Source organism: Triplophysa rosa, linkage group LG8, assembly GCF_024868665.1.
Source record: "Triplophysa rosa linkage group LG8, Trosa_1v2, whole genome shotgun sequence".
Taxonomy (NCBI): Eukaryota; Metazoa; Chordata; class Actinopteri; order Cypriniformes; family Nemacheilidae; genus Triplophysa; species Triplophysa rosa.
In genome coordinates this window covers 1,499,917-1,525,636 of record NC_079897.1, presented here as the reverse complement: position 1 = coordinate 1,525,636, position 25,720 = coordinate 1,499,917, and the positions used below count along the sequence as shown (strand labels likewise).

The window sequence follows — 25,720 nt, the reverse complement described above, 5'->3', positions numbered from 1 at the left end:
AGGTCGGTTTGAAAAGCAAAGCTTTTTATTGCAAGTATTAGTGAAAGATACACTCCAAACTGAAGCAAAGCAACACTAAAAGGCCATTGATCTACAAAGAGAGTATTACAAAACAAAAAGAAAGACATTTCAAGGTAAAAGAAAGATCCCTTGGTACATCAGAGAGAGAGAAGACAGGACAAAGCCATAGAGCTCCTGGTGTTACGAGAGGAGATACTGAGGATCAATGCGGTCGGGTTGAACACGACGGAAAGGAACGACTGTACTTTGGCTCTTTCTTATGCATCAAAAGACAGCGACAATCACGCGATGCAAGTGTTCGTACCAAGAGACACCGCACAGAAAATGAAAGTAGGGCTGAGCACTGAAATTCAGAACGGACAGACTTTCCATTTGTCTTCATCGAATGGTTCACAGTCTTTTTTTTTGGAATGCTGGAGCTTGACGTTTCAGTAAACCGTTTTGTAAACATTTTGAGGAATCGACGTGCATTCTGTCACCAGCTTGGCCGGAGCTCGATGCCTCTGTCCTTCTAGGAAATGACGACACGAGACAGACCGAGGTCTCGTGCGTTCAGACGTCTGCTCGTGTTAAACTAGGAGCGACGCTGGTGTCGAGGGTTACGGACTCGTCGCACAGTTAGTGGTTAAAACAACAAAAGAACCGAGATGCCATAAGAGAGTTAGTATGCTACGCAAGGCGTTTGACACACATCTTGGGTCACGTCTGAAAGTAAAAGTGTACAGTTAAGGCTGAGGCTCATTATATATAAACGTGTACGTCTGAGTGGAATGGGACCCCTCGCTTCAAAAGACTCTGGCACGAGGACAAATAAAACCCAAGCAAATGACGAAAGACAAATAACACCTGCTCCATTAAAGCACCAGACGCATCGAAACATCTTTCCTGTTCACCCACAAGCCAGGGAAACTTGTATGGCTGAGAGTTTAGCAGCTCCGGATAACAAAAAACAACAACATCAATCAGCTTTTTCTTGAAAATAACCCAGTCAGTGTGGTTCTACGTCCCTTAAAGAGATGAGATGCACGAGCGGGATGCGACGAGCCTCTCTGCTGGAAAGAGGAGTTTTGGATGCGGGGTCAGCTAAAGAGGAAGTGATGTCAAACACATCGACCTCCTCCTCGGGCACCCTCGCTGCCCGCTCTGTCCTTGTGCTTGTGTGTGTGTGTGTGTGTGTGTGAGAGAGGAAGTCAAAGGTTGAGAGGCGGGCGTCCCACCCCTAACACCCCCCCAACATGCCGCATGAAGCACTCCCTCAATAAATACATCGTTAAATATTTCCCATATATATTTCCAATATATTAAAAGAAATAAACATTTAAATATGACAATAAAATAAAAGTTGGCTCAATAACGACGAAAACGACACGTGTTATGATTTAAAAACTATATTTTTCTTACAACTAGACTCCTTTAAAAGTGTTAAAGATATTGTCAGGCATTAGTCAAGCATTATACCGTCATCAAAGTAATATCTGGGTTCGTCGAAACACGTCCGGCTCATGTTTTCATTCTATTTTCCAGGTACGAAGTCCGTTTTTAGGGCTTTTTGCATCGTGGCATTTTCATGACAATTAAGCCGTTTTTTTCCGTATCGGGGCTGATTTATTCTAGTCTGACCCAAAGCCTCCAGTAAAAACGGAAATTGCAATGATCTTTCAAATCAGTACAAAAAAAAGATGCTTAATTGTCACGCAAACAAAGGTCCCAACGCAAAGTCCTTCAAATCTCCTTGATAATTGAACGGTGTAAAACATGAGCGTGTGTTTGTGACATTCACCCATCTGCAGCTTCTTTCATTCGTAACATTTGCAGCATACCAAGGTAAGTGAGGTGCAGTGCGTTGAGATCTGTCATCGAGGTACATTCCCCACGAGACAAACACAAGCCACGCGGGTCACATAGAAAACATATACTGTGTGCATCTCACATGGGGCATAACACGCAGAGATCCATAGGCCACTAAAAACAAAACCCTCTTTTATAGAGGCGTAGTGAGACGCCCGTGTGAACCTGCTTTCCAAGTCCCTCAGCAAAGATTTCAAGTACAAGAGACCATCTTTCGCTGGAGTGCGACACAAAGGGGCTTACGAGGGTTTAAAGAAGGAAAGCAAAGCACACTGACTTTGTTTTCCGTTCGGATGGCAGTCTATAAAGTGCTATGCTAGGCTGTCAAAGGTCAGGCTATGTCGTGTCTGTTGGTCCCGACCTCTAATACAGTATGATAGAGAGCTCAAACCTTCGCTCATGTACTTGGCATATATCGTCACGCTAATATATCGTCTCGCTATCAAAGTCCAAAGGTGTTGTGTGTTTGCATGTGCGCACCTTCATCAAGGTAAGACTAATATACACTTTAGTTTCTGATACATCAGCACCATCGAGAAGAAAGGCACTTTCTATGAACTTTGAACGTCGTGTTACGTGTTCGACCCTAAAAGAAGACCCTCCCTAAATCACGGACGAAGACGGGGAGAAAACGGAGCATCGGGTTTGGAAGTGGCCTTCCGCGTTCAGGTTTCTACACATCAAGACCCACATTCACCAAGATAACGGAAGCTACCACAGGCAACACGCTCAAGCAAACGCTACGATCTTCCCAAGCCTCCAACGTTCACCGCCACCACAGTTTCTTTTCCAACTTCCGTCCAAACCTTTCCAAACCGTTCCAGCCATTAACTCGCCCTCATGTCAGTTCGGATTCCATTCCTTCCGTTCGAGAAATGTGCAGTTTGACTGATACATGGAGGTCTTCTGACCGATAACATGACCGTTTGATGTCGTTCATTTGAGAAAATTGTCATTCGTGGTCACAGGTGAAAATATCTTAAACGCACGTCGCGATTGTGTGTCGTCACATGACAAATCGGGTCATATTAAGTTTGAGCATGTGTAAAACACACATATCAGCAGAGCTATTACAAGGCCTGGAAGACTAAAACGTAAGTCACTCATGTTTGTAATGACATTAGGGCAAGATTAAAAGCATTTCTATTCTCGGCCAAACAAGACATATTTAGGCAAGTATTAGTAATATATAGATTTACATAAAAATATAACTAGACAATGATGACAGTTATTTGGCATTCCCACACAACGATTTGACTTCCAACCTTGTTTTTTGTGAGGCTCTGAAGCACCAGTAGTGGTATTATGACGGAAGGTCAAATAAAACGGCACAATGTCAGGAGCTGAATGTTTGCTGATGCCTGCAGAACTGCTGAAACCTCTCATAACCTCGTGCCTGAGGCCAAACATTCACCTCGCCTTTGTAAAAACCCTTTACACCCTCCTCATTCAAATCCTTCCTTTGCATAATCGAAAAACTATGACTAGACCTCGTGTCTGGACTAAAATTGTTATTGATAAGATTTGAAGCGATTCGTTTCTAGCGCTCCGTGCGTTTAACCGTAATCTCGTTCTGACTGGCCATAGTGTTGTACCGTTCAATGCATTAAAACACAACACAAATAAACAAACAAAGAAAAATAAACAACAAATGTCCGTCCTGACGAGAGAGGAAAAAAACACACGACCAGCACCATCATAACACGTGATCCCATCTTCCGAATGAAGTCTCTAGCCGATTTCTGATGCCGCACCTGATAGCACCGTACATCACGCAATGTTTAGTGCAGAAAACCATCGGAAAGCACACAGACGGACATGCTTCAGACGGGCCGCTGAGAGAGAGATTAAGGCACCCACGCTCTTCAAGTAAGACACTACACTGACCTCTAGTGGCCCTCCAGTGAATAACAGGCACCCACAAACGTGAGCCCGGAGCGGGCGATCGGTCTCTCTAGCGTAGGCCGACTGAAGCATGGAGCCCGCCGGTCTACTTGAACATGTACAAATAGCAGCGTAATCCTTTGAACAGGCAGGGCAGTGACAACTGAGACGCTGAACAAAAACATAAGTAAAATGTACAACTGGACCGGCCCGACCACGCCGCATCCTAAGAAATCTTTTAAGGCCATACAGTCGAACGTGACCGCAACTGTGCCCCTGCTCGGACTAAATGAGGTGTCTATTATTTCGGACTTTTGATCGACCAAACCCAACATCAACCATTGACAAAAGCAGGCACTTATTAACACGCCATGAAACACCGCCAATAAAATCAAACGTGCCACATCTCTAACAACCTTTAAAAAAAGCATCAAGCGCGATGGCCATTCCTCGCTCGCTCCTGCCGTAACGTTTCCTTCTCATCGCCCAGGAGGTAATGTCATCCGGCTAACGGATTATTGCACTAAACTACTGTACGATAGCAACATCTGAACGGAGAGAAAGGAGCAGCGGACAGGACACATCTGCTTTTCGTCAACACAAATACTGGAGGGAACGAACTTGGGCGTTTCCAAAATGAAAAAGAACACAATTGAAAGTATACATTAAAACACATGATCACGTTGCGTTGGCGTAAGTAAAAGCTCACAGAAGGGGTTTGGAGCCACCCCTGGTGGAGCGTGAAATTTGCCTTCAAATGAAACGTCCGGCAGGGACTTTGCGCCCGGCGATGGCACTTCTCTAACGATAAAAGCTTGATTTTCTCTTTTCGTATGCTAACGCACAAGTGGTTCTTCACAACGCACACTTTTACACTTAGTTAAGTCACCATTGGCTACAAAAATAATTGAGATCGGGAGAGGAGCACATCCATGTGAGCGTTTCCTCTTCGGACGTCTTCCTTTCTGTCACGCTCGGTCTGCTTCCGATCTGAAGTCGTCCTTGGAGAAGGGTGGGACAACGGGGGGAAAGTGCCGTTAGAAAACCTTGAGGTACGAGACGCGACAGGCAGGGGAAGTGAATAAACGTAGAGGACACAGAAGAGCTTCCCTTTTGGTTGTCGTCGGAGATTTGGAGGGGATGTGACAGAACGGCCTCGTTTGGCTGGTTTGATATTGCATAATAGTGCAGAGGTCCACATGTGGAATTAAAGCGTGGGCCCCGTCTTCCTGCTGCACAGTGTCAGGTCCACGTTTACTGGGCGGGGTGGGCCGGGCGTCCGTCTCAGGACGAGTCCATGGTGTGTATGTGGTCGACGGTTGGGTGCGTGACTGCTTGAATACGGGCTGAATCTGAGCTGGTTTAGGCAAAGTACATGGTCCTCAGGGTGTCGTGGTGAATCTGCACAGCTTTAGCCAGCGCCTGTGGATCCCGGCCGTTGCTTTGCCCGGAGACGTGGCTGCCCTCCGCGCTGAAAACAAACCGGATGACATTTCATCAACCAAATATGAACAATCTTGTTTTTAGCTTTATCAAATGACGCCGAGCGACTGGCGCGCGCGCACACACCTGTCGTGTTCTTTGTCCACCAGGTGGTAGCGGGCACGGAAGGCCACCAGATGGGCGTAGTAGGCTGGCGCAGGTATGGAGACGGAGCGGGTACAGCGCACATACGTGTGGCACAACTGGTAAGTGAGCAGCTGGAACTCATCCGCAGTGAAGCAGTTGTCATCCCACAGGACGTGGTAGTGAGACGGTCGGCTCGTGCCCTGAAAACAGTTCAACGGCAGCTGACAGACGTGCACATCAAGCTGACACAAACTCTGCTTGTCATCAAATCACCAGGGCTGTTTCTAAGTGAATCTCACAAAACCACATATATTCGCATTTCGTCGCTGTCCTTCCAAAACCTCGGATGTCCAAATTCACAGTTTTTCAGGAAATGAAAAATAAACACTGTGCATTTTAAATGACTGAATACAATGTTGTCAAAGTTGACAAGCACTTCTTAATACTTTTTATTGGTGAGATATTTACAAAACCCAGTGACAAACATGAAGGGTGACTAAAAACGAGTTAATCACGAAATACGGAGATACGAGGTTTCAAAAGGACAGCAGCGATATCTCTTCCCATCAGTGATCGTTGAACTACTGCACCCTGGATCTTTTCATTTGTATTGTTTTATGTCACATTTTTTCTAGATGCGAGTTAGTTTGTACCTGTATTCCAGCATGACTGCAGAGGTAAAAGTCAAACTCGTAGGGGTGCGTGATATCTGTATCTACTGTCGTACCAGCGGGAATGTTTCCACTACGACCCACCTGTGCAGAAAATACAAAGACCTTAGAGAACATATTCAACACCGACATGAAACTCAAAATAAATGTGCAGCCTTCCATTTAAGTAGAGCTTTTAACAGCTTTTCATCATACATGCCGGTTCATTATTCACCTTATTTATTTATGTGTCAATGTGGCCGATTATGTTTTCAAATGACTGATGTCAAAAAATGTTTCCTTTAATAAAAAGGATGTTTTGAATTCTCAATGTTACAGTATATTTCTAACACTTTTACATCGATACAGAAAGAAAGACGTATTCATGCAGTCTTTTTATGTTTACTGAAGCTTTCATTTGCTCTCAGTCCTTTAATCGCTTTGTAACGTCTTATTTTGTATCATCAAGGCTTCAGAGGAATATATGTAATAACTGGTTTCGTGAAAAAGCCCCTTCATCACACATCACAAACGACGCGAGAGGCTTCGAGAGCAAAACGGGGTTTTATAATGAAACTTTCTCAAGAAAACACGCTTTCATTCATTCCAGTTCTTTTCGCATTGGAGTTATGCCATGATCTTTTCTCACAGATCAAGATGATCCAAAAGTCAAACTCTCAAGTGTCCCCATATCAAGTTTTCAACACCGATTTCATAACATAACAAAAAGCGTCTTACTGAACACACTCCTTTCAACTATTTTTAAAGTGAAACATTAGTGTACCCGAGCACCAACAGAAGACAGTTGTATTGTGTATTTGTAAATAAAAAGATGATTCAGAGGACTGACCCTTTCATTGCGGTCAGCACAGAACAGGCGTGTGTGGTGGCGTTTCTGCACCACTATATACGTGATGCCAGGCTGGTACTCCTTCTCCAGACTGATACAGGCCTCTCGGATGGCCAACAGCTCATAGTACAACACCTGTGAACACAAACACGTTCATATAGAAATGATTCACATTATTACTCTCTCGGAAAATGTTGATTCGACGTTGTGTAAAAAAACCCCATCAGTGTACACAATACACAATTCTGTCTTGACTGCTTTTATAAAAAGCCCATTATAAACCATATGGTGACCCTCCGAACGGTAAATCAGAATAACAGACGAGTCGTGCAGGTACTGCTGTGCCACACCTGTCTGAACTGCCCCTCGGATACGCCGTCCCTGTAGAAGATGATTCTTGTGGGTTTGTAGCGGGTGGACTTGTAAAACTGGATCAGCAACTCTCGCACCATAGATGCCAGGTCCTGAATTACTTCCTGTCTGGGTCGCTGGACACGCACTGTGGCACAGTATCTGCTCGGATGGGCGTCCATACTGCCCACCACCTACAGACAGAAACCATAAAAGCACATTCAGGACGTTTTTTCAGCCATAGGTGGGCAGGGCAGGTTGGCTAAACAAACTCGCCCAAAAACATCATATACACAAAATACAGCAACAACAGTCTTCAATGAAAATACACACAAATTATTGTTCTATTCAAAAGTTTCTTAATTACAACGTGAATATTTGTTGCAATGCCACTAACAAAAACAAGATCAACTTGAGGAAATAACGAAGAAGAACTGACCGCCGCGATGGAGGGCTTCTTCCCGTCTCCTGCAGGCGGATGAGTGACGTCCGCCCCTAAAAAGATGACGGGTTGCTGGAATACTGACGGCCTGAAGAGATGGCAAGGTTTTAAAATGACAACGCTGTTTTGATTCACTCACACGCTATTCCCATCTTGTCTTTTTCATTGCGATTTATTTTCCGTCTCTCACCGTTGATGTGGCACCAGGATGTTGTTGATGCCGCCGAGCTTGACGTTGATCTTGAGGCAGAGGTTGGAGAGCGTCTGAGGAGACGTCTTCACCACGTTCTTCACCTGCACACACTGAGTGGCCATTCCCAGAAGAGTGTCTCCGACACGCTTCACTTCAGCTGCACACACAACAGAGAGAAATCAAGGTCTGACAGGCTTCATTCGCACAAACACGTGAGTGACGTCACACGCTCTCACCATAGACGGGTGTTTTTCCCGGCAGGATGACGATGATGAGCTGAAGTCCAGAGTACGTGTTCTTCAGGTGTCTGAACATGGGCTCCACGCTGTCTGCTCCCTGCGCATACTTGCAGAAACACGGCTGACCCTGGATGGGCATCCCAGCATCCTTTGAGATCTTACGCAGCTGGTCTGTGAAACCCCTGAAAAAAGACACCAAGACTAGAAATGTGTACCTATACTCATGATATACTGCATTCATGATTTGGTGGCGATATATAAAATTAAGCAATGTTTTTTCATCACACCGTAGTCCCCGATTGCACGTTTTTTACGATTTTTCAATAAAAGGGACTTCTGTTTCAGACTTACTTGAGAATCTCTTCTCTACACTGTCTCTGCGTGGCGAAGCAAGCGATGGCCCACATCTTGATCTCTACACCCGTGTGGAACTGTTTTCCTCTCATGTCCCACACGCCATGACTGGGTGTAGCCACAGTGCGATTCTGTAACAACAGCGTACGGTTCATCTGCTGCACGGGACGCGTGTAAACACAACACGCATGCGTACACAAAGCAGAACTCATTGCTAGACTGAAAGTCAAACTTTACAAGAACCATTAAAAACACTGTGTATATACGCAATTACATAAAAACATGTACAAATGCATACGACTATTAGACAACATCAAAATGCATTCAACTGAATAGAGGAGCATTTAAAAGATTAAGCATTCTATATTTATTTTAAAGTGACTTTATAAAACAGCTCTAGAAAAATCACTAGAAAAAAATATTATTTTGGTAGTAACACACACACACACACACACACACACACACACACGCACGCACGCACGCACACACGCCACAATGGGCGCAGTTAGGGGACGTTAGTTTCTCAAGGAGCGGGGCCATTCAAACAGACAGACACACAGAGATGTGGGTGATTGAAAAGAAGGGTACCATAAAGTGCTCTGTGCTCACCCTGCCCCCGTACTGCAACATGGGTGCGGGTAACACGCGCCCGGTCACGTGAGCCATCTCGTCTCGCACTTTAAACTGGAACTCCTGCACAAACGGGTCCGCTTCATAGTTAGCGCTGCGCACCTGCAAACAAACAGAGCCGCACGGCCTACATGAGCACATCTGCTTGGTGACACGAAATAGCACACGATTTCTTTTCGTTGACATAAAAAACATGCCAAGATGTTACACTTTCCAAATAGACTTGAGCTTTTTCTGAAAAAAACATGAGCTCATACTGGCCCGTGCAAAACACACAAGCAACATTCTAAGGTGGTTCATTCACGTTGAACTGTAATCCACTATCCTGATCTATTCTGAGAGCGAACACGCGGGCTGTTTGCCAGAAGTGCTTCACTAAACCTTCGCTCAGATCCTGCCACACTCCTAAGTGTAAAAATACTCTCACCACGTTATTTTGAGCTTAGTCTCAAAGCCGGTCTCGTCTTTGTGGATCACTTCAGCCAGCGCTCATGTCAGTCGCGTTCCACCGCCGCTGCCTCTCAACTCCCGTTTTTGAGAGTTCCACATCTCAATGAAAACGCAGTCGGCCGCTTGGATTCAAAGAGCAGCGGCGCTTCAGTCGCACGTTATCAGACGAGTACTCACGTCTGACAGAGAGTGAGGTAAAGAGTTCACTGCATTCCTCTCCAATGCAGCTAATCAGATGACAGTAAAGTTAGCGCTCTGAAATGCTGACCTGGATTAACCCAGACATCAAACTCGATCCATTCAGATCGACCACATGGACAGCAGAGTGTTCAAGAACACACATAGCTGACAGATGCTTATGTGAGCCTCGGTTGTAACAAGGTGAATGTGAATTAAATTACACGGCAAAACATCTTATTAAAGTCTTATTATGCATTCAACTAAAGAATGCCTTTCTGTATTAAAACTCTGTACTGTTTGGCGACCATAAACAGCATACAGGCTCAAAACGATCATTTGGAGAAACAATTGCCTATTATTGTTCAAAAAGACCTACAATACTGCAGGTATATAAAAGCACCGACACACAACACTCACCAGTCTGCTGATCTCCTCCTGTCGGTCGGGAGCTGAACGTGCCGTGGCTTTGATCATGGTGGATGTTTGATTATCTGTCAGTTTCTTGATACAACGTTGCCCCGCTACAATATTGCAGACCTGCACAAACATCCGCGTGTGAGAGATGAGAATCTCACCCGTGTTTACTGTAAAAGTGTGAATGGCGGAACTCACCTCCAGAGGCAGGTAGGTGTGTTTCTGCTCCTGGCCCACCTGTAGACAGGGCAGATGAGGGTATTTCAGCTGCAGGCTGTATTTTTCTCTGAAATACTGGGCTACGGTTCGTTCTACAGTTTGACCATTCTCCAACTGCAAGGGAAACCTGCACAGAATTAAGAGTGTTATTCGCCTAAACCAACACTAGAGGGCACTAGAGAGAAGAATGGCTTCTTTGAGTCTGGGACCAAACATTTAGGGAATTGTTCACAAAGGCAAATTAGCTAATTTGATTTACTATTTGTAGTATTTAGCATGTGTACAAAGTATAATAAGTCTTCTGTGTTCATTGAATATCTCCTACATTTGCCAAAATGAACATGAAATACTATCTCCCACAATGCAATGCATTTACAAATGAACTGTTGCTCCAATTTATGACACTTATAATGTCAAGCTATTTTTACACATTTTAACTAAACCTGATATGTTATTACCCAAAACTCATCTTAAATCAATGTGACACTGTGATTAATAACATGTTGTCACGCTTCACTTCCTTCAACTGTTTGACTCACGTTTGATGGCTGGCAGGCCGGCGGGTCACATTACAGACCCGATACTTCCTCCGCATGGTTCCGCAGTGTGTCACCTCCACCTTCAGTCCTGCACATTAACCACACAATCAGACAGCCATAACCAAACACACCCACGCAAGAACACACACACAAGTACACACATGTTGGGTTTCCATGTTTTATGGGGACATTCCATAGACGCAATGCTTTTTATACTGTACAAACTGTATATCATATGCCCTACCCCTAACAATCACACACAACTGTCTGCTCTTTTACATTTTCACAAAAGTTCATTCTGTATGATTTATAAGCTCGTTTCCTCATGGGGACAAAACAATGTCCCCACAAGGACAAGGGTTTTGGATATTGCCATCTATGTGGGGAAATTTTGTCCCCATACCGTAGGGTTTACCTTTCCCACACACACACAGTCACAGACACAGAAAGACACTCAAAACACAGAAAAACACAAAACTACAGTCACACACACAAACAGTCACAGAAACAGAATGTCAAACCTTTGATTTCTTTGGTGAATTTGACTCTGTGGGAGTCTGTGAGTGGCCGAGGCTGCTCGTCAATATTGTGAATGTCCAAAACTTCACACATGAACTGAATAACTGGCTGTGCTTTGTAGAAAGCTGTGGCTGAAACTGCAAGACAGAAGAGAGAGTCAAAACTGATCAAACGTGGCTAAGAGGACATATCATGAGAAATCAAATTAATTCAGAGATTTCCGTTAGCATCACTCATTGTAAAAACAAATACGCTGCGGAAAAAGTTAGCAGACCATTCCAAATGTTCATTTCATATCATCATTTTTAGATGTTTTGTGTTCATTCCAGTCCAGTGTTTGTTCATTTTCAATCAAATCACACCTCAGGAGTGACATAAAGTCATCCAACAGCAACGAGAAAGACTGAAAGACACTGAAATAAACACCCAGGTCATCATATTTTCCTAAATACATGTAGAAATGTGACTGTTGCGTCGCTTAAAAGTGAATAGGAACTTGTTTTCTTTGCAGTATTTGAGGTCTGGAAAAATACAGAGCATCTTGTTTCTCCAGATTTCGTTTTCTGTACATAAATGAAAATGTTTACTTGAAATTTGGGAGAAATATTGTTAGTAGTCCACAGAATGAAACAAAAACGACCATTTTACCTAAACGCATTCCTAGAAATAGTACATTTTAAATCAGAAAAACGGACTCTGAAATGGTCCTGAATTTATTTTCCGCAGCTGTATATTGACATATAGACCAAAATTGTATATGTATGTGTCAGTCAGAAATAATAAATATACTAAAAGGCATACTAAATAATAAGCTGCTAAAGTAAAAAGTATGGTTTCTTTTAATGTATGTGTGCACAAACACCTCACAACAAATGTCGGTGTGAACTCAAAGCCGGTCTGACTGCTAATTCATGTATTTTATACGTTCGCGCTCTTTCTGAGCCCATTCACTCCATTATGTGTTTGACAATAAACGAGTGAAAGGAGAGACTTTCAGACGGTTAGACTTTTCCCTTTCTTTTAATACAGAAGGGGCGGAGCAGACAATACAGCCAATTGACTTGTGGGAGTTTGAGAGAGCGGGAAAACCAACCAGACAGGAACACTGAAACCTCCATCACTCACTCAGAGAGCGACTGCTCTTCATCCCCACGGCAACAGTGTGAAATGTTCTCATACTGTGAGCTGAAGGCTTGAAATTAGTTTTGTTGACCAACATAAACTATGTATGAATCAAGTACTTTTTTACATTAGTAAAGAAAAAAAACATAAAACATGTTGATGGTTCCAGCTGTGTTATGTCCAGTTTTCATGACCCCATTATTCATTTTTGTAATAATGGGGAAAATTGTAGGTGTGTTAGTAAATGTTGTTTTGACACCTATTACAAAACGCCAAGGAATGTTCAATTATTAAGAATTTATTTCTTTAAACAATTGTTTGATTAATAAAAGATTGACTTTTCAGCCTAGGACACGTCTCTGTTTTGCTCATCTCTGAGAAAAAAACGAATCTTGGATCTACAAGCCAGTACTGAAATAGAAACTCAAACTAGAGCCCCACCATCGATGTTGAGCATCATCTTCCACATGGCTGGCCGGACAGACTGATGGAAGCCAAACCACACCTCTCTACCCCCACCCAGAGGATGGTCATAGCCCTCTGGGGCGGAGAAGAAGGAACGGCCCACTGGTGTGTACCTGCGAGAAACAGAACAAAAAGCTTCAGGCAAAAAAAATTCAGGCAAAATGAGGTTTAACGCTTTCACTAGGGCCGAAAAATATCAAAGTGATTTCAATGAATTACGTTTCCGAAAAAGATGCAATGTTGGCAGTCCAACATTTTATTTCATGTGGAAAGCCTTATATTGCTCAGAGGGAATTCTGTTTGTTATTTGCTGAGCAGATCAAGTTTGTCTGCGTGCGAGATATCTGGACACACAATAGCTGCACCTGCACTCACTTCATGGAGGGAAGGTGGCGAAGGACAACGTCCACGGCGTGAACAGGGTTGGTGCTGATTGGCTTGTCTAGCTCCAGGGGCTCAGCCATACTGCGACCCGTCAGTACCTCGTGCAACAAGTGCCAACTCACCAGGGATACAAACTTAATCATCACCTTAAAGGGTCGGTCTTTGCCCCCCTCCCCTGGCAGCGTGACATCCAGATCCACCTGCAGACACATAACAACAACACCACATATAGTTTAACAGAGAGGCAGCGTTGGATAAAACACGCATTTTTAGATAACTCCTAAGTGTTGTAACAGATTCAATGTTTTTGTGCGTCTCTCACCCCTGCGGGAGCCACGGGCAGAGGGTTTGCTGTGTAGAGACTTCTCTTTCCATCATAAACTGGTCTTCGATCCCCAAAGATGGTGACCTTAAAGTGCTGCACCATGGTGTCCACGACCTCCCTGCGAAGATAACTCTCATCAGAAGAAAGCCTACAAGAGTCCGTTACGAGGTTCAGATTCTGAACAGCCTACCTGTTCACACGCCGTGGACACTTCTCGGGTTTGATGTCTACCTCGTAGAGGTAGACGTCCATCTTGGGGATCTCCACCTGGAAGCAGTTGGCCAGAAGCTTGATGGGCTTCCCCATGGTGCCATAGCCGGGCCTCCGAGGCACTGAGAACAGGGGCTGGGCCCCAACGTCTCCTGAAATCACAGGGAAAACCAGACAAAACGTTAGACTCGTGATTATATCACGATATCAAAACATGCAAAGGATGACAACGTTCTTGCATGAGAATGACATGTAAACAGGTTTGTTTCTAGACACATTTTGTAGTGATATCCTGCATCATCATCAAAGATGGGCGGTTCCCTAAGGAACGCTCGTCGTTGTCCTGGTCGAACACCGGTGAGAGTGAGACAAGTGTAAACAACAGTGACGGAGGTGAAACTAATCCTGTCAACAGACAGACAGCTGCTTTAAGAAAGATGCCTACAGTCATCGCTGAGAATGACTCACTGACAATCAAACGCACATGTAACACAAGCATGTTTGGTTTCCTTCCGCACAAAACCTCCAAACCTGGCCCTCTGTGGAGGAGGAAGGAAAAAAACCCAATAAAAAATCAATAAAAAACGGAATTAATGAGAGCTCAACGAACCGACTGTTGCCACCCTCAGACACGCGAGGTTTTATTTATGTCCACAAACATCGGGTTCTGTTGAACTGAACCTCGTGAATGTGAACCACAGATATCGGCCGTGGCTTCAGTGTGCTAGACATCTCTCACGTCACAGCCAAAGGTTTGATTAGATGTCTCTTTTCTGTTTGGTACAAAAATCCAGGCCCACAGCACACTTCTGAGATCCGCTGAGAGTGACTCATTTTGGTTTGACTCATAACCTTTACTGAAGAGGCCACACTAGAAGAGGCCAAATAGAGCAAACAGTGTTAGAAAGACAACTAGAGAAACAAGAAATCACTCAAAGAAACCAAGCGCTTGCGCTAAATTGTCCCATTAGCTGCGATTCAACAGTTGGGATCCCATCACAACCTTACAGTCTTGGATTCAACATACACATCTAGCATTTTAACTTTAATTTTATTTAAAGGAGTCATATGACGCGGCTAAAACGAATATTATGGTTTGTTTTAGATGTAATGCAATGTGTATACACGATTTTAGGTTCAAAACGCTGTATTTTCCACACACCGTGCATGTTTGTATCTCCTCTTTGCCCCGCCTCTCTGAAACGCGCTGATTTTTTACAAAGCCCATGGCTCTGAAAAGCGAGGTGTGCTATGATTGGCCAGTACACCAGTGCGTAGTGATTGGTAGAATACTGCAAGCATGTGAGGGAAATGTAACGCCTCTGACCATAATTGGAACATCAGGTTCCTCTTCAATTGTACTGACAGGTACGCCCACCTTACTTGCGTCTACATTTGGGCGGTCTTAGTCAAATCACACCACGAACTGACGTAGATTTGTGGGGGTGTGGCTACACGAAGTGTTTCAGGCAGGACTGGGTGAGCATTCGCCTTTAGATAGAACGCGTCTTTTGTTCCCACACTTTCATTTTTGCAATTTTACGTGTCTAATACATGCAGCGGCAACTTATAACACACCAAAGACACAGAAAAACACGTGTTCGTGCCATATGACCCCTTTAAAATAATGTTAAATTGACATTAAAGAACAACCCAAAACCCCAAAGGAAGATCAACCCAGTCGGTACCATGGTAACAGCCAGGAAATGAAGCAAAAACCTCAAAGCACCTACCCACGCCCATCATGCATTGCAAATGACGTTACTGAACAAGTCTTCCTCTTTTCACAGACAGCAGACACGGGGCTCTTGGAAAGGACCCCAGCCATTCACAAGTCGCTAGACACGCAGGGGGGGTCTGAAACTCCAGACATCGCTCCGCTAGCACAAACCTTTGTCATGGAAATCGCTGTTCCTCAAGGAGACTGATAACGATTAGATGTTACGCTGAAAGCAGACACTCCGACATGTACGCATGACATTTAGATTCAGAGCCAGGCTTAGGGGAGTGAAAAGGATGCTGGGATTTTCTGACTTACGTTTGGAGAGGGCGTTCGTGGAGGCAATGAAGCTGGAGGGCGGTGCTTTTCAACCTCCACGCATTCAACCACACACTGTACTCTACAAATGAGTCATTTAGACCACACGCTTCCTTGACTCTGGTCTCGGGGCAGAGCTTCTGTTCCAATCGCTGCCCACTCCAGAGCACTTGTACACGACTCCCTCTCTCTCACTCACTCACACACAGCATCACGTCTCTTAAGAGGGAACGTAGCCAAGCACCAAGGCCATTCGGAATAAAGGAGAGAGAAAACAAGAATGAATTGCGCACGGATCAGAAAAGAACTGGCGTAAGAAATCGTCATTCGAGTAAGCTATTTCTGCTGGAGGTCACACTTTGTGACATCAAATAAAGTGACAAAATAACTTAGAAAATCATCTATAACTCCCTGGATGAACAGAAACACAGCACTTACAGATACTACTTATATGATTTAATAATATCAAAAGAAGAAACACAAAAATTCTGAAATGAAACAAAACTCACAATAACAAAACGCTCACCATACGATAGTACCACAAAAATTCAGAAAGAGTATAAAAATTGAGCTGATTTATTTGCCAAATATTAAACCATTTTTAACAACATTATTTACATATATCTTTCAATATTTTATGGAACCTTATGTTGAAAATAAAAAATAAAAAGTAATAAAAACCTAATAAAGCTAAAGCAGAAATTTCACATACAAGTTCTCTTAAACTCTTTCTTAAAGCAATAAAAATACAAAACATTATAACATTATAATATAAACATAAACATTATATATGCTGACGCATAGCTCTATATTTTTGTTTTGTGATATAACAGGCTGCCATACAGACCCTAAACAAAACAAAAAATCTTTCCTTACACAACATTTGTGTTTTTTCTTTATAATCTACATTCTTCCATTGTCTTGTGAGCTGTTGTATGAAAGCAGTATCACAATCTTTGCTATATTATAGCTGTAAAATTAGTACGCTGTGACCGACTGCCAAAGGCATCTGTGCTAAGAAACGACCATAACACGCTTAAATGGATAGTTCACCCAAAAATGAAAATTCTGTCATCATTTACTCACCCTTAGATTGTTCCAAACCTGTATAAATGTCTTTGTTTTGCTAAACACACAGGAAGAAATTTGCAATTTTGGGTGAAGCATCACTTTAACAGCGGACTGTCAGACCTCAGCTCATTCTGTTTTGAAGACACGGGTGTATCGGAAATGACTCCGCAATTTCAACATCCTGTCATTAAAATGCCCAGAAAAAATGAGGACAGAGACAGTCTGCTTCTGTGATGTCAAAATTATAGGAGCTTCATTCCTCTCATTTGTCAGTACATCTTCAAATCACACAGAAAAACGCCCTAACATACCAGCTCAAAACCCCAAATCGATATAAAAGGGAGAAAGCTCTCCTCTCCGGACTGCTGGCAAACACCGTGTCCTCAGGTGACTCGTAAACAGGCAGCAATATGAAAGGCTCGAAGTGACCTTCACAGAGATTGTGCTATCAGAACGCAGCCGGTAATTTTAGGTGGGTCAAAACAAAACCAAAAAATGAAGGTAATACACAATTTTCTGGATTCTATGGGGAAAGAGTGATTAACAATAATTCATCATGGAGCTGAGAGGCAGTGCTGTTGCTTCCACCCTCTGAATCATTACCGCAGGAACTCATTCACACCGTGGCCATGTTTGCACAGTAACACCATGCCTACACTGGAAGCGGCTGACGTCGTTTCGCCTCAGCTTGTCCTCGTCTACACTGAAAGCATTGAAGCTGCACGTCATAGAATGTTTACTGTCATACATTTACATACATTTATTCATTTAGCAGACGCTTTTATCCAAAGCGACTTACAAGTTGGGTAAACAATGCGAAGGACAACAAAAAGCAAAAGTGCAATAAAACATTAGATAGATAGATAGATAGATAGATAGATAGATAGATAGATAGATAGATAGATAGATAGATAGATAGATAGATAGATAGATAGATAGATAGATAGATAGATAGATAGATAGATGTGGAACCGATCAAGAGAAGGTTTGCGATTTTTTATAATTTTGGGATGGCACCACAAGACGTCGTTCGTTTGCAGAGCGTAGGGATCTGGCGGGTACATAAGTCTGCATTAGCGAGTGAAGGTAAGGGGCTGCCAAACCAGTGGTGGTCTTGTAGGCCAGGAGCAGAGTCTTGAATTTGATGCAAGCGACTATAGAGAGCCAATGTAACTTAATGAAGAGAGGGGTGACATGCGCTCTCTTCAGTTCATTGAAGACCACTCTTGCTGCTGCATTCTGGATCATCTGTAGATGTTTTGTTGTGCAAGCAGGAAGTCCAGCTAGTAGCGCATTGCAATAGTCCAGTCTGGACAGAACAAGAGCCTGGACTAGGACCTGCGTAGGATGCTCGTATAAAAAAGGTCTAATTTTCCTGATATTGTAGAGGATGAATCTACAGGACCGAGTGGAGCTAGCAACCTGATCTGTGAAGTTTAGCTGATCATCGATCACCACTCCCAGGTTTCTGGCCGTACTGGAAGATGTTATGGTTGATGAGCCCAGTTGAATGGAGAAGTTGTGATGGATACTAGGGTGGGACGGGATTACAAGCAGTTCTGTTTCTGCAAGGTTCAGCTGCAAGTGATGGTCCTTCATCCAGAGTGAAATGTCGCTCAGGCATGCTGAAATACGTGCAGAAACAGTCGGATCGTCAGGCTGAAATGACAGGTGGAGTTGTGTATCATCCGCATAGCAGTGATAGGAAAAGCCATGTTTCCGAATGACAGAGCCAAGGGATGTCATGTATACAGAAACGAGCAACGGCCCAAGCACTGAGCCCTGAGGCACGCCTGTACAGCGATGTTGGGACTCAGAGACCTCACCTCTCCAGGATACTCTAAATGACCTACCTGAGAGGTAAGACCTGAACCATTGTATCACCACTCCAGAGACACCCATAGCCTTGAGGGTTGACAGGAGGATTTGGTGGTTAACGGTGTCAAAGGCAGCAGATAGATCCAGTAGGATGAGTACAGATGAGTTAGAGGCAGCTCTTGCCAGTTGGCTTCAATGACAGAGAGCAGCGCAGTCTCTGTCTCAGCGCAGTGGAATGACTGCTCTTGAAACCTGACTGGTTGCTGTCCAGGAGGTTGTTCTGCGTGAGAAAGGAGGAGAGCTGGTTACATACAACACGCTCAAGAGTTTTGGCAATGAAGGGGAGGAGAGATACCGGTCTGTAGTTCTCTAACAGTGCATGATTAAGAGTGGGTTTCTTCAGTAGCGGGGTAATACGGGCTTCTTTGAAGACTGCGGGAAATGTGCCAGTGGTGAGAGACGAGTTGATAATGTGGGTCAGAGTGGGAACAACCAATGGAGAGATGGCCTGGAGGAGATGAGTGGGGATGGGATCTAGCGGGCAGGTCGTTGGGTGGTTCGAAGACATGACCTTGGAAACATCATCTTCAGATAGGAGGGAGAAAGAGGGGAGTTAGCATAAGCAGGTTAGCATAAATGAGCCCTCAAAAAAGCAAAAGTGATCACCTTTTTGAGCTCGTTTTTTTAATAATAATTAGTGGGGGCAGATTTATTTTCCATTTTTAAACTCCAACTGGCAAATTTTGCACTACAAACTGTGAAACAAAAACAATATAAATTCCTATTAAAGCTACAAAGGTTACGGAGTCAGCAGTGAGTGGTTCTCTTTTCATTTGTTTGAGTCATATCAACCACATAGAATAGCAGGAATATCACTAATGTATTGACATCCGTTTTCTTTCTCAACTTTTTACGCTCACTTCAGACAATAATGACCATGTTTATGACTTAAATCTGTGAGATAGGCGCAATAAGCTGTGAAGAAGTTTGAGAACCATTTAGACGCTTCGATCCTTGATATCTCAATCGCAGTTAGCGCGCGCATGAGCGTGTGTGCGTGACAAGCAGAAGTGGAAACGGAGGTCTGATTAGATGATTTGCCGAAACAACACAAAGTTATCGATCTTTATGTCACAGTCCATCTCCAATTTGTGTATGTCATATTTGTCATAATGGACTTAAAAGCTGCCCCCCGCTTAGGCTTTATAAACTTACTCTCGATCCTGCCAACTGTTCGGTTGCTAACGTACTCTCCAACGTGACGTCTCCACTCCGGCAACCAAGACCCACCCCATTTTAATTCTGATTGGCTAGTAATGTTTGTTTGGTTGAGAGTGATAGCCGTGTTCCTCTCATACCATTGGTAGGCGAACTTATGAACTCGAACTGATATCAATAAAGGCAGGGTGTCCGATTTCTCTTAGCCGTTGTTACCAAATTACCAAAACAAACACACCCCTACCCCCATCTTTCACTTTCGTCCGCGCTCGGCTTGACTAGTGTCCGTCCTTTGCACTGTGCACCTTACTGCTGATTGGATACAAGGTTGTTTTGGTACTCGGCCAGACTCCGTTGTCTAAAGCGTAATTCGGAAATCGGTTACCCCGCCTTTAATAAGCTTTTTAAATGTAAATCTTTTTTTCCGCAGTCAAACGCCGCAAGCCGGAGATCAGGCACGGTGCCGGAAAACTTTAAGCCCTGTATATTGAGTATTGTGGCATCCCTACTCTTCATGTATATTACAGTATATACTGTAAAGCATTTATACATATCGCCTCTGAAACCTCGTATCTCCATATTTTGTGATTTTCATTTTTTGCCATAAATCATTATTACTAGTCACCCTTTGTGTTTGTCACTGGGTTGTGCAAATATATATATATATATATATCTAACCAATCAAAATGATTCAAAAATGCTTGTCAACTTTGACAACACAGTATATAGCTAACTATTTAAAAAGTACAGTGTTTTTCCATTTCCTGAAAAACAGCGAATTTGGACATACAAGGTTTCAGAAGGATATATAGGTTATCAGTACTGGCCTCCAATATCCTAAACTGTGCAGCCTTAAGTACCAAGTATACCGACCAAAGGCTACGACAACAAAACCGTAAACGGGACGATAATGTAGTTCAAAACCAGCCTGAGCAAAAGATGCCTGGAGAATTCACAACCAACTAACTGCTGACCAGCCAATCTGGTCTTTTTCTACATATTCACAGATAAATGCGCTACTGTATTCCGGGCTGTCTAACTCTGCCTAGCGAACTACAGCAAACACACACACACACACACACAATACAGCTGTTGTGAGTCTAATCCACAGAGGCCTGGGCTGTGGGAACAGGACGAGTGCTCAGCGGACAGGACACAATGGCATCAGTCACGGCGAAGGGTTCAGACGATGAGTGACAGAACCGTGATGGGAAGTTGAAGCGTGTGCAACCTTGCATGTGTACAGTTGGCAAACCGACTGGCAGGGCACCACCAAACAGCACTTATTAGAAAATACGGTAATCCGGAGATCAGGACACAGGGTTCAAGCAATGGCATCATCATTGTGCATTCTGCAGGGCTACAAGGGCTAGGGGGAATATATTGATTTTTATTTAGGCCTTTGATAATGTTTAATATTCAATATTTATACTACCTCTGCATCTGGCTTTAATGGTGATTTTTTCAATCAGTGGAGAATATTCACCAACCAATCAAAGCAGGGTAAGGGGGTGGCTGGAATTTGGCAAGGTACGTGGCAGGGGAAAACCGCCTGAACCCCTGACCACACCAGCAGTGTAGCTGCATGAATACCATCCATTTTGGGTTAAAATTCCACCTCAAATGAATGAAACACTTTGTGGCAAATGGGTCAATATGCCAGCAGCAAAGTGAGAAAAAGAACCCAACACAAAATGGTCAATAAATATTAAGAAAGAACCCCATTGCCGAGTCTAGGTCAATGCCTGCGTCTCTTACCTTCAAATATCTGCGTCTGGGTTCTCTTCCTGTATTAATTCCCCTCACAGAGCCCCTCTGCCATCCCCCAACTAACTTTCAAAGAAAAAAGGCCCTAAAAGCAATAGAGTGCCTCATGTAGACAGAGCGATTGCTAAGCCCACGTATGTAACGGCCATGAAAACATTCCCCAGGCTGACAAGCCACTATGGAGGGCTTTTCTTATATCCACCTTGTTTTACTTCATTTATGGCCTGCGCACTTTTAAGCAACCATTCCTGTTGGCTTTGTCAAAGTTTGTATAAAAAGCATGACATTCTTGATGGGTCATGGTGACTAGGCAACCATGTGGTGAACAACGGTCTGAATATTCAATGTATTTGTTGCTGATATGCGGTTTAATTTTTCAAATTGGCATATCAGTGCATCTAAATGAAAAAACATGAAAATCACACATTGAATATATTGTTATTTAACTACGTTTTTATTGTTTTAGTGTTTGTATCAAACGTTCTAACGTGGTGACTATAACTGGTAAAATGATGGTTCTATAAAAAATATATTCTTGGTTTCATGGCAAAATCCTAGAATAGGCAGACAGACCTAGAAGCTTTACGGCGAAAAATACGATCAATCAGACAGCAATGGCGACAAGACACACTAGAATTATACCACCATGGGGGTCCCCCAACAAACTTTCATTTTACATGAAAAGCAGTGACCCCTACCAGTTTAAAGGAAACTGCACTCTCCATAGAAACCACCCATACCATGTCATCTGCTTACGGTTGACGGGTGGGGCAAAAGAGGGTGCTGTGGTAACCTCACAAAATGAGATTAAGGGTGCAGGAAGGATGTGACTCCTGCTCTCATTTTGCCTTCAACCAAAGAGCTGCGATTAAAAGTCATGCAGAACACAGCAACAGGGCAAAGTGTAAACAACTGAAAGTGCTGTAAATAGATAACTGCGCCTTAAGGCTCCTGAAAGTTCCAAAAACAGTTTGCGCAACCTGTGTTGGGAAAATGACATCATTTTGGCCCGTACCCACCCACCTGTAGCAACATCTCGAGGCGAAACAAGAGGACTTCCCTTCTTTGGTGACCCTTGATGGTTCAGCAACAGGAAACATTTGGTATTAATAAATATTTCTAACCATGCCATATTTAGCATTTAGGAAGATAGGCTTGATAAAATATCATGTGAATTTAGATAAGCTATAAGGGACATTGTTAGGCACGGCAGAGAGCAGAGAGACGAAGAGTGGGACAGACAGACAGACACATCCCGGTTCTACACTCGAAAAAAGACTTGAGACTTGAAAAACCCTCATTTCCCAACAACAGCATATCATTGATGAAGAACCAATGAGTATATTATGAGGGGAAATCCAATTCACAAGCAAAAATTTCTTCATAAAGCCCCTATCGGATGGGGATATTTCAGAGGTGACACAATTATGAGACACCCCAAGAAAACCATGTTGTTTTCAAAAAAGTAACACAATGAAACATCAGAGAGCAGAGAAATAATCTTGATAACATTTGGAATAGAAAAAGACAGTGTTGCTAACCTCTACAAATAATGAACTCGTGACCTTAAGGTCAGTATGGCTATGGGAGGTCACTAACCTTTTCCCCGACATTGCCTCTTGACCTGATTTTAACCCACTTTCAGCTATTTGAGGCAAACCCCCCCCCCCTCCATATGACTAGTGCCTCTTGAAACCAAAATGACTCATAACTTAAAAACCACAGAATTTAGTCACAGTCTTTAAAATGCCCATCATGAGGAACAATGAGATAATTGCACTCATCTGAAGCACAATACAAGAAAACATTGATCAAATACTAGCTAGCGTAAACACTTGCTATTACACATTAAAGAAACAAATGCCTGTAGAAAGAAGCTGATTCTCAAACCAGTGTCTTTACGGATCAGGAGACATTTGATGAGTCAAACCAGTGACCTCAGAAAGTGAACCTATGAACATCACTTTAACAAGACAGCAAAGCAGGATTCTGATTTTGAATGAATTTGCATCACATTTTAAGTCATTTGTGGTAACCGAATAAGGATTTTCCAAAAACATTAACATTGAGAACCTTTTTTGAAGAATCATTTAGACAAATATGAAAAGTACCAACTCAAAAGAAAACTGTATTTTTACTCAATTGGATTAAATATTTTTAATTTGTATATTATTATACAGTAACTACTTACTATATACGCTGTCATTGCTTTTTCAATTATTTTATTCATTTCCATGACTTTCCAAGTGTGTAAAACTATAACTTGACATTTTTATGACCATGGGATGCCCAACACAGGAAGACATTTCAAATTATTCACAAAAAGCTTTGACAGGCTTAAGTTATGATATAAAAACATTGAACTTTACACAAATACTAAAGCCAAGCATCTCTCTCCTTTCTAGTTGTCAACATGATGTAACATGTTCATAGTTCAAGTAATAAACTATACGTGTGTTTAATAGGCCAACACACACACATGCGCTCGAAATTAACATTTGCTTACAAACGTATCATCCATTTTTTTTTCCCGTTATCCATTACGTTATTATCCAACTGTTTTAAATATACCCATCAGAATCTCACTGACACCTGCACAACAATGACGATGCTCTGAACTTCAGGATGCAGTCATACATACATACAGCACAATTCAAGTCAAACCCAGCCTTAAAATACTTTACTTACAAACCATAATCGAAGATCCCTTCCATTTTAAAGCTCTAGAAAGGACATGACAGACAGCTGCACGTGAGAAATTCAACATCATACACACCTGTAGTGCCGATTTCCATTCATGAGGTCTCTGTCCGGTTCCGTCCCCGGCCCGCAGTAGACGAACTTCAGACAGTCGGACGGAGAATAAGTCCCCACGGCCGCCCGAACCGGTTGTGACAACCGGACCAAGGGTCTCCTCGAGGGTTGTTGGCTCGAATCCCTTCCAAAAACGGCTTTCTTAAAGCTCCAATATCAATAGGGGCCCTTCGGACCTCAAGGGGAGGTTTCGTGTCCCTCCCTCCCTCTCCAGTATGGATCACTAACGTTATCTGGTCCGGATTTTAGATTCGACTGACAGATTGACGTGACGGCCAGCCTAGCCAGCCAGCTAAAGCGAGAAGTTCCCAGTCAACCTCCACGAAACAGCCCCGAATCGCTGTTTCTGTGACGGCGACGCCTTCACAAACGCGTCTCTGGAAAAACCGTGGCGGTTTGTTGAGATGTTATATCGTTATAACCTCGGAAAAGTGCACTAACGCCGCCTTCACTCTTCGACACACAGCTAGCCTGCTACCGCTAGTGATCGGGCTAAACAGCTAAGCTACATTCCCCGTCTGAGAGGAAATAAAATCCCATAAAAACGTCGTCTTCTCTCAAAGTCCCCGACCACTGATAAATCCGTCTTTGAAGCTGGTGACGTTTCTAACTCGCTAGTTTTTGGCGTGCTTCGCCTGTGGCGAGTTGAAATGAGTTGGATCTCAACTCTGTCTTGGGGTTTTCTGACAGCCAGAGACTCGCTCGAGCTAAATATGGAGCGTCTGATCCTCCGCGAACGCTACGCAACGACCTGCAGCCAGTATCGCGAGCTGATTGGTTACCAGGGGATGCGCGAGGCCGCGGTGAGGGCGGGGCGTGGGGAAGCGGTCAATCATCATTATCATCACTTATTGACTTTCATACGGCGCATTTCATCCTAAAGGTTTTTAACAGCATTAAAAATGCTTAGTCTGCCAGTCCATCTGTCTTTTACTTTAAAAGTAACCGTGTTTTTTTTGCAATTATAGTATAGAAACCATGTTTTTATTACATTAAAGTTATAGTAGTCATTTTGTTTTTTGTTAAAGTATTATTACTATGATTCATTATAATAAAAGTGTACCAACCACGATTTTAATATTAAAGTAACCATGGTTTTATTAAAGTAAACGTGTAGTAACCTTGTTTTTTATGTA

The 25,720-nt window shown here is 43.2% G+C and overlaps 1 protein-coding gene across 2 annotated transcripts; it reads right to left on the bottom strand.

Annotated features, from left to right (window-relative positions):
• Positions 1-3: 3 nt before the first annotated feature.
• On the bottom strand, positions 4-25,319 carry LOC130557534 (protein argonaute-3). Of its 2 annotated transcripts, none has more exons than XM_057339357.1 (19): positions 24,547-25,319; positions 13,839-14,010; positions 13,646-13,766; positions 13,315-13,523; positions 12,916-13,052; positions 11,355-11,489; positions 10,834-10,921; positions 10,274-10,421; positions 10,079-10,198; positions 8,990-9,133; positions 8,399-8,532; positions 8,045-8,229; positions 7,806-7,965; positions 7,613-7,703; positions 7,173-7,367; positions 6,823-6,957; positions 5,976-6,077; positions 5,323-5,522; positions 4-5,224 (listed from the first exon to the last, which is right to left on the bottom strand). In XM_057339357.1, the coding sequence occupies exons 1-19, from the start codon at positions 24,563-24,565 to the stop codon at positions 5,116-5,118; spliced, it is 2,604 nt and encodes an 867-aa protein (XP_057195340.1). In that variant the 5' UTR covers positions 24,566-25,319; the 3' UTR covers positions 4-5,115. The 2 variants fall into 2 exon arrangements, with proteins under 2 accessions (XP_057195340.1, XP_057195341.1); XM_057339358.1 differs by having other exon boundaries at positions 9,011-9,133.
• Between the last annotated feature and the right edge of the window lie 401 nt (positions 25,320-25,720).

Excerpts from the sequence above, each read along its gene's own strand:
- LOC130557534 (XM_057339357.1), bottom strand. Across the intron at positions 5,523-5,975 it reads GCAGTCATGCTGGAATACAG|GGCACGAGCCGACCGTCTCA; the intron begins GTACAAACTAAC and ends AACTGTTTTCAG. Across the intron at positions 5,225-5,322 it reads GTGGACAAAGAACACGACAG|CGCGGAGGGCAGCCACGTCT; the intron begins GTGTGTGCGCGC and ends GTTTGTTTTCAG.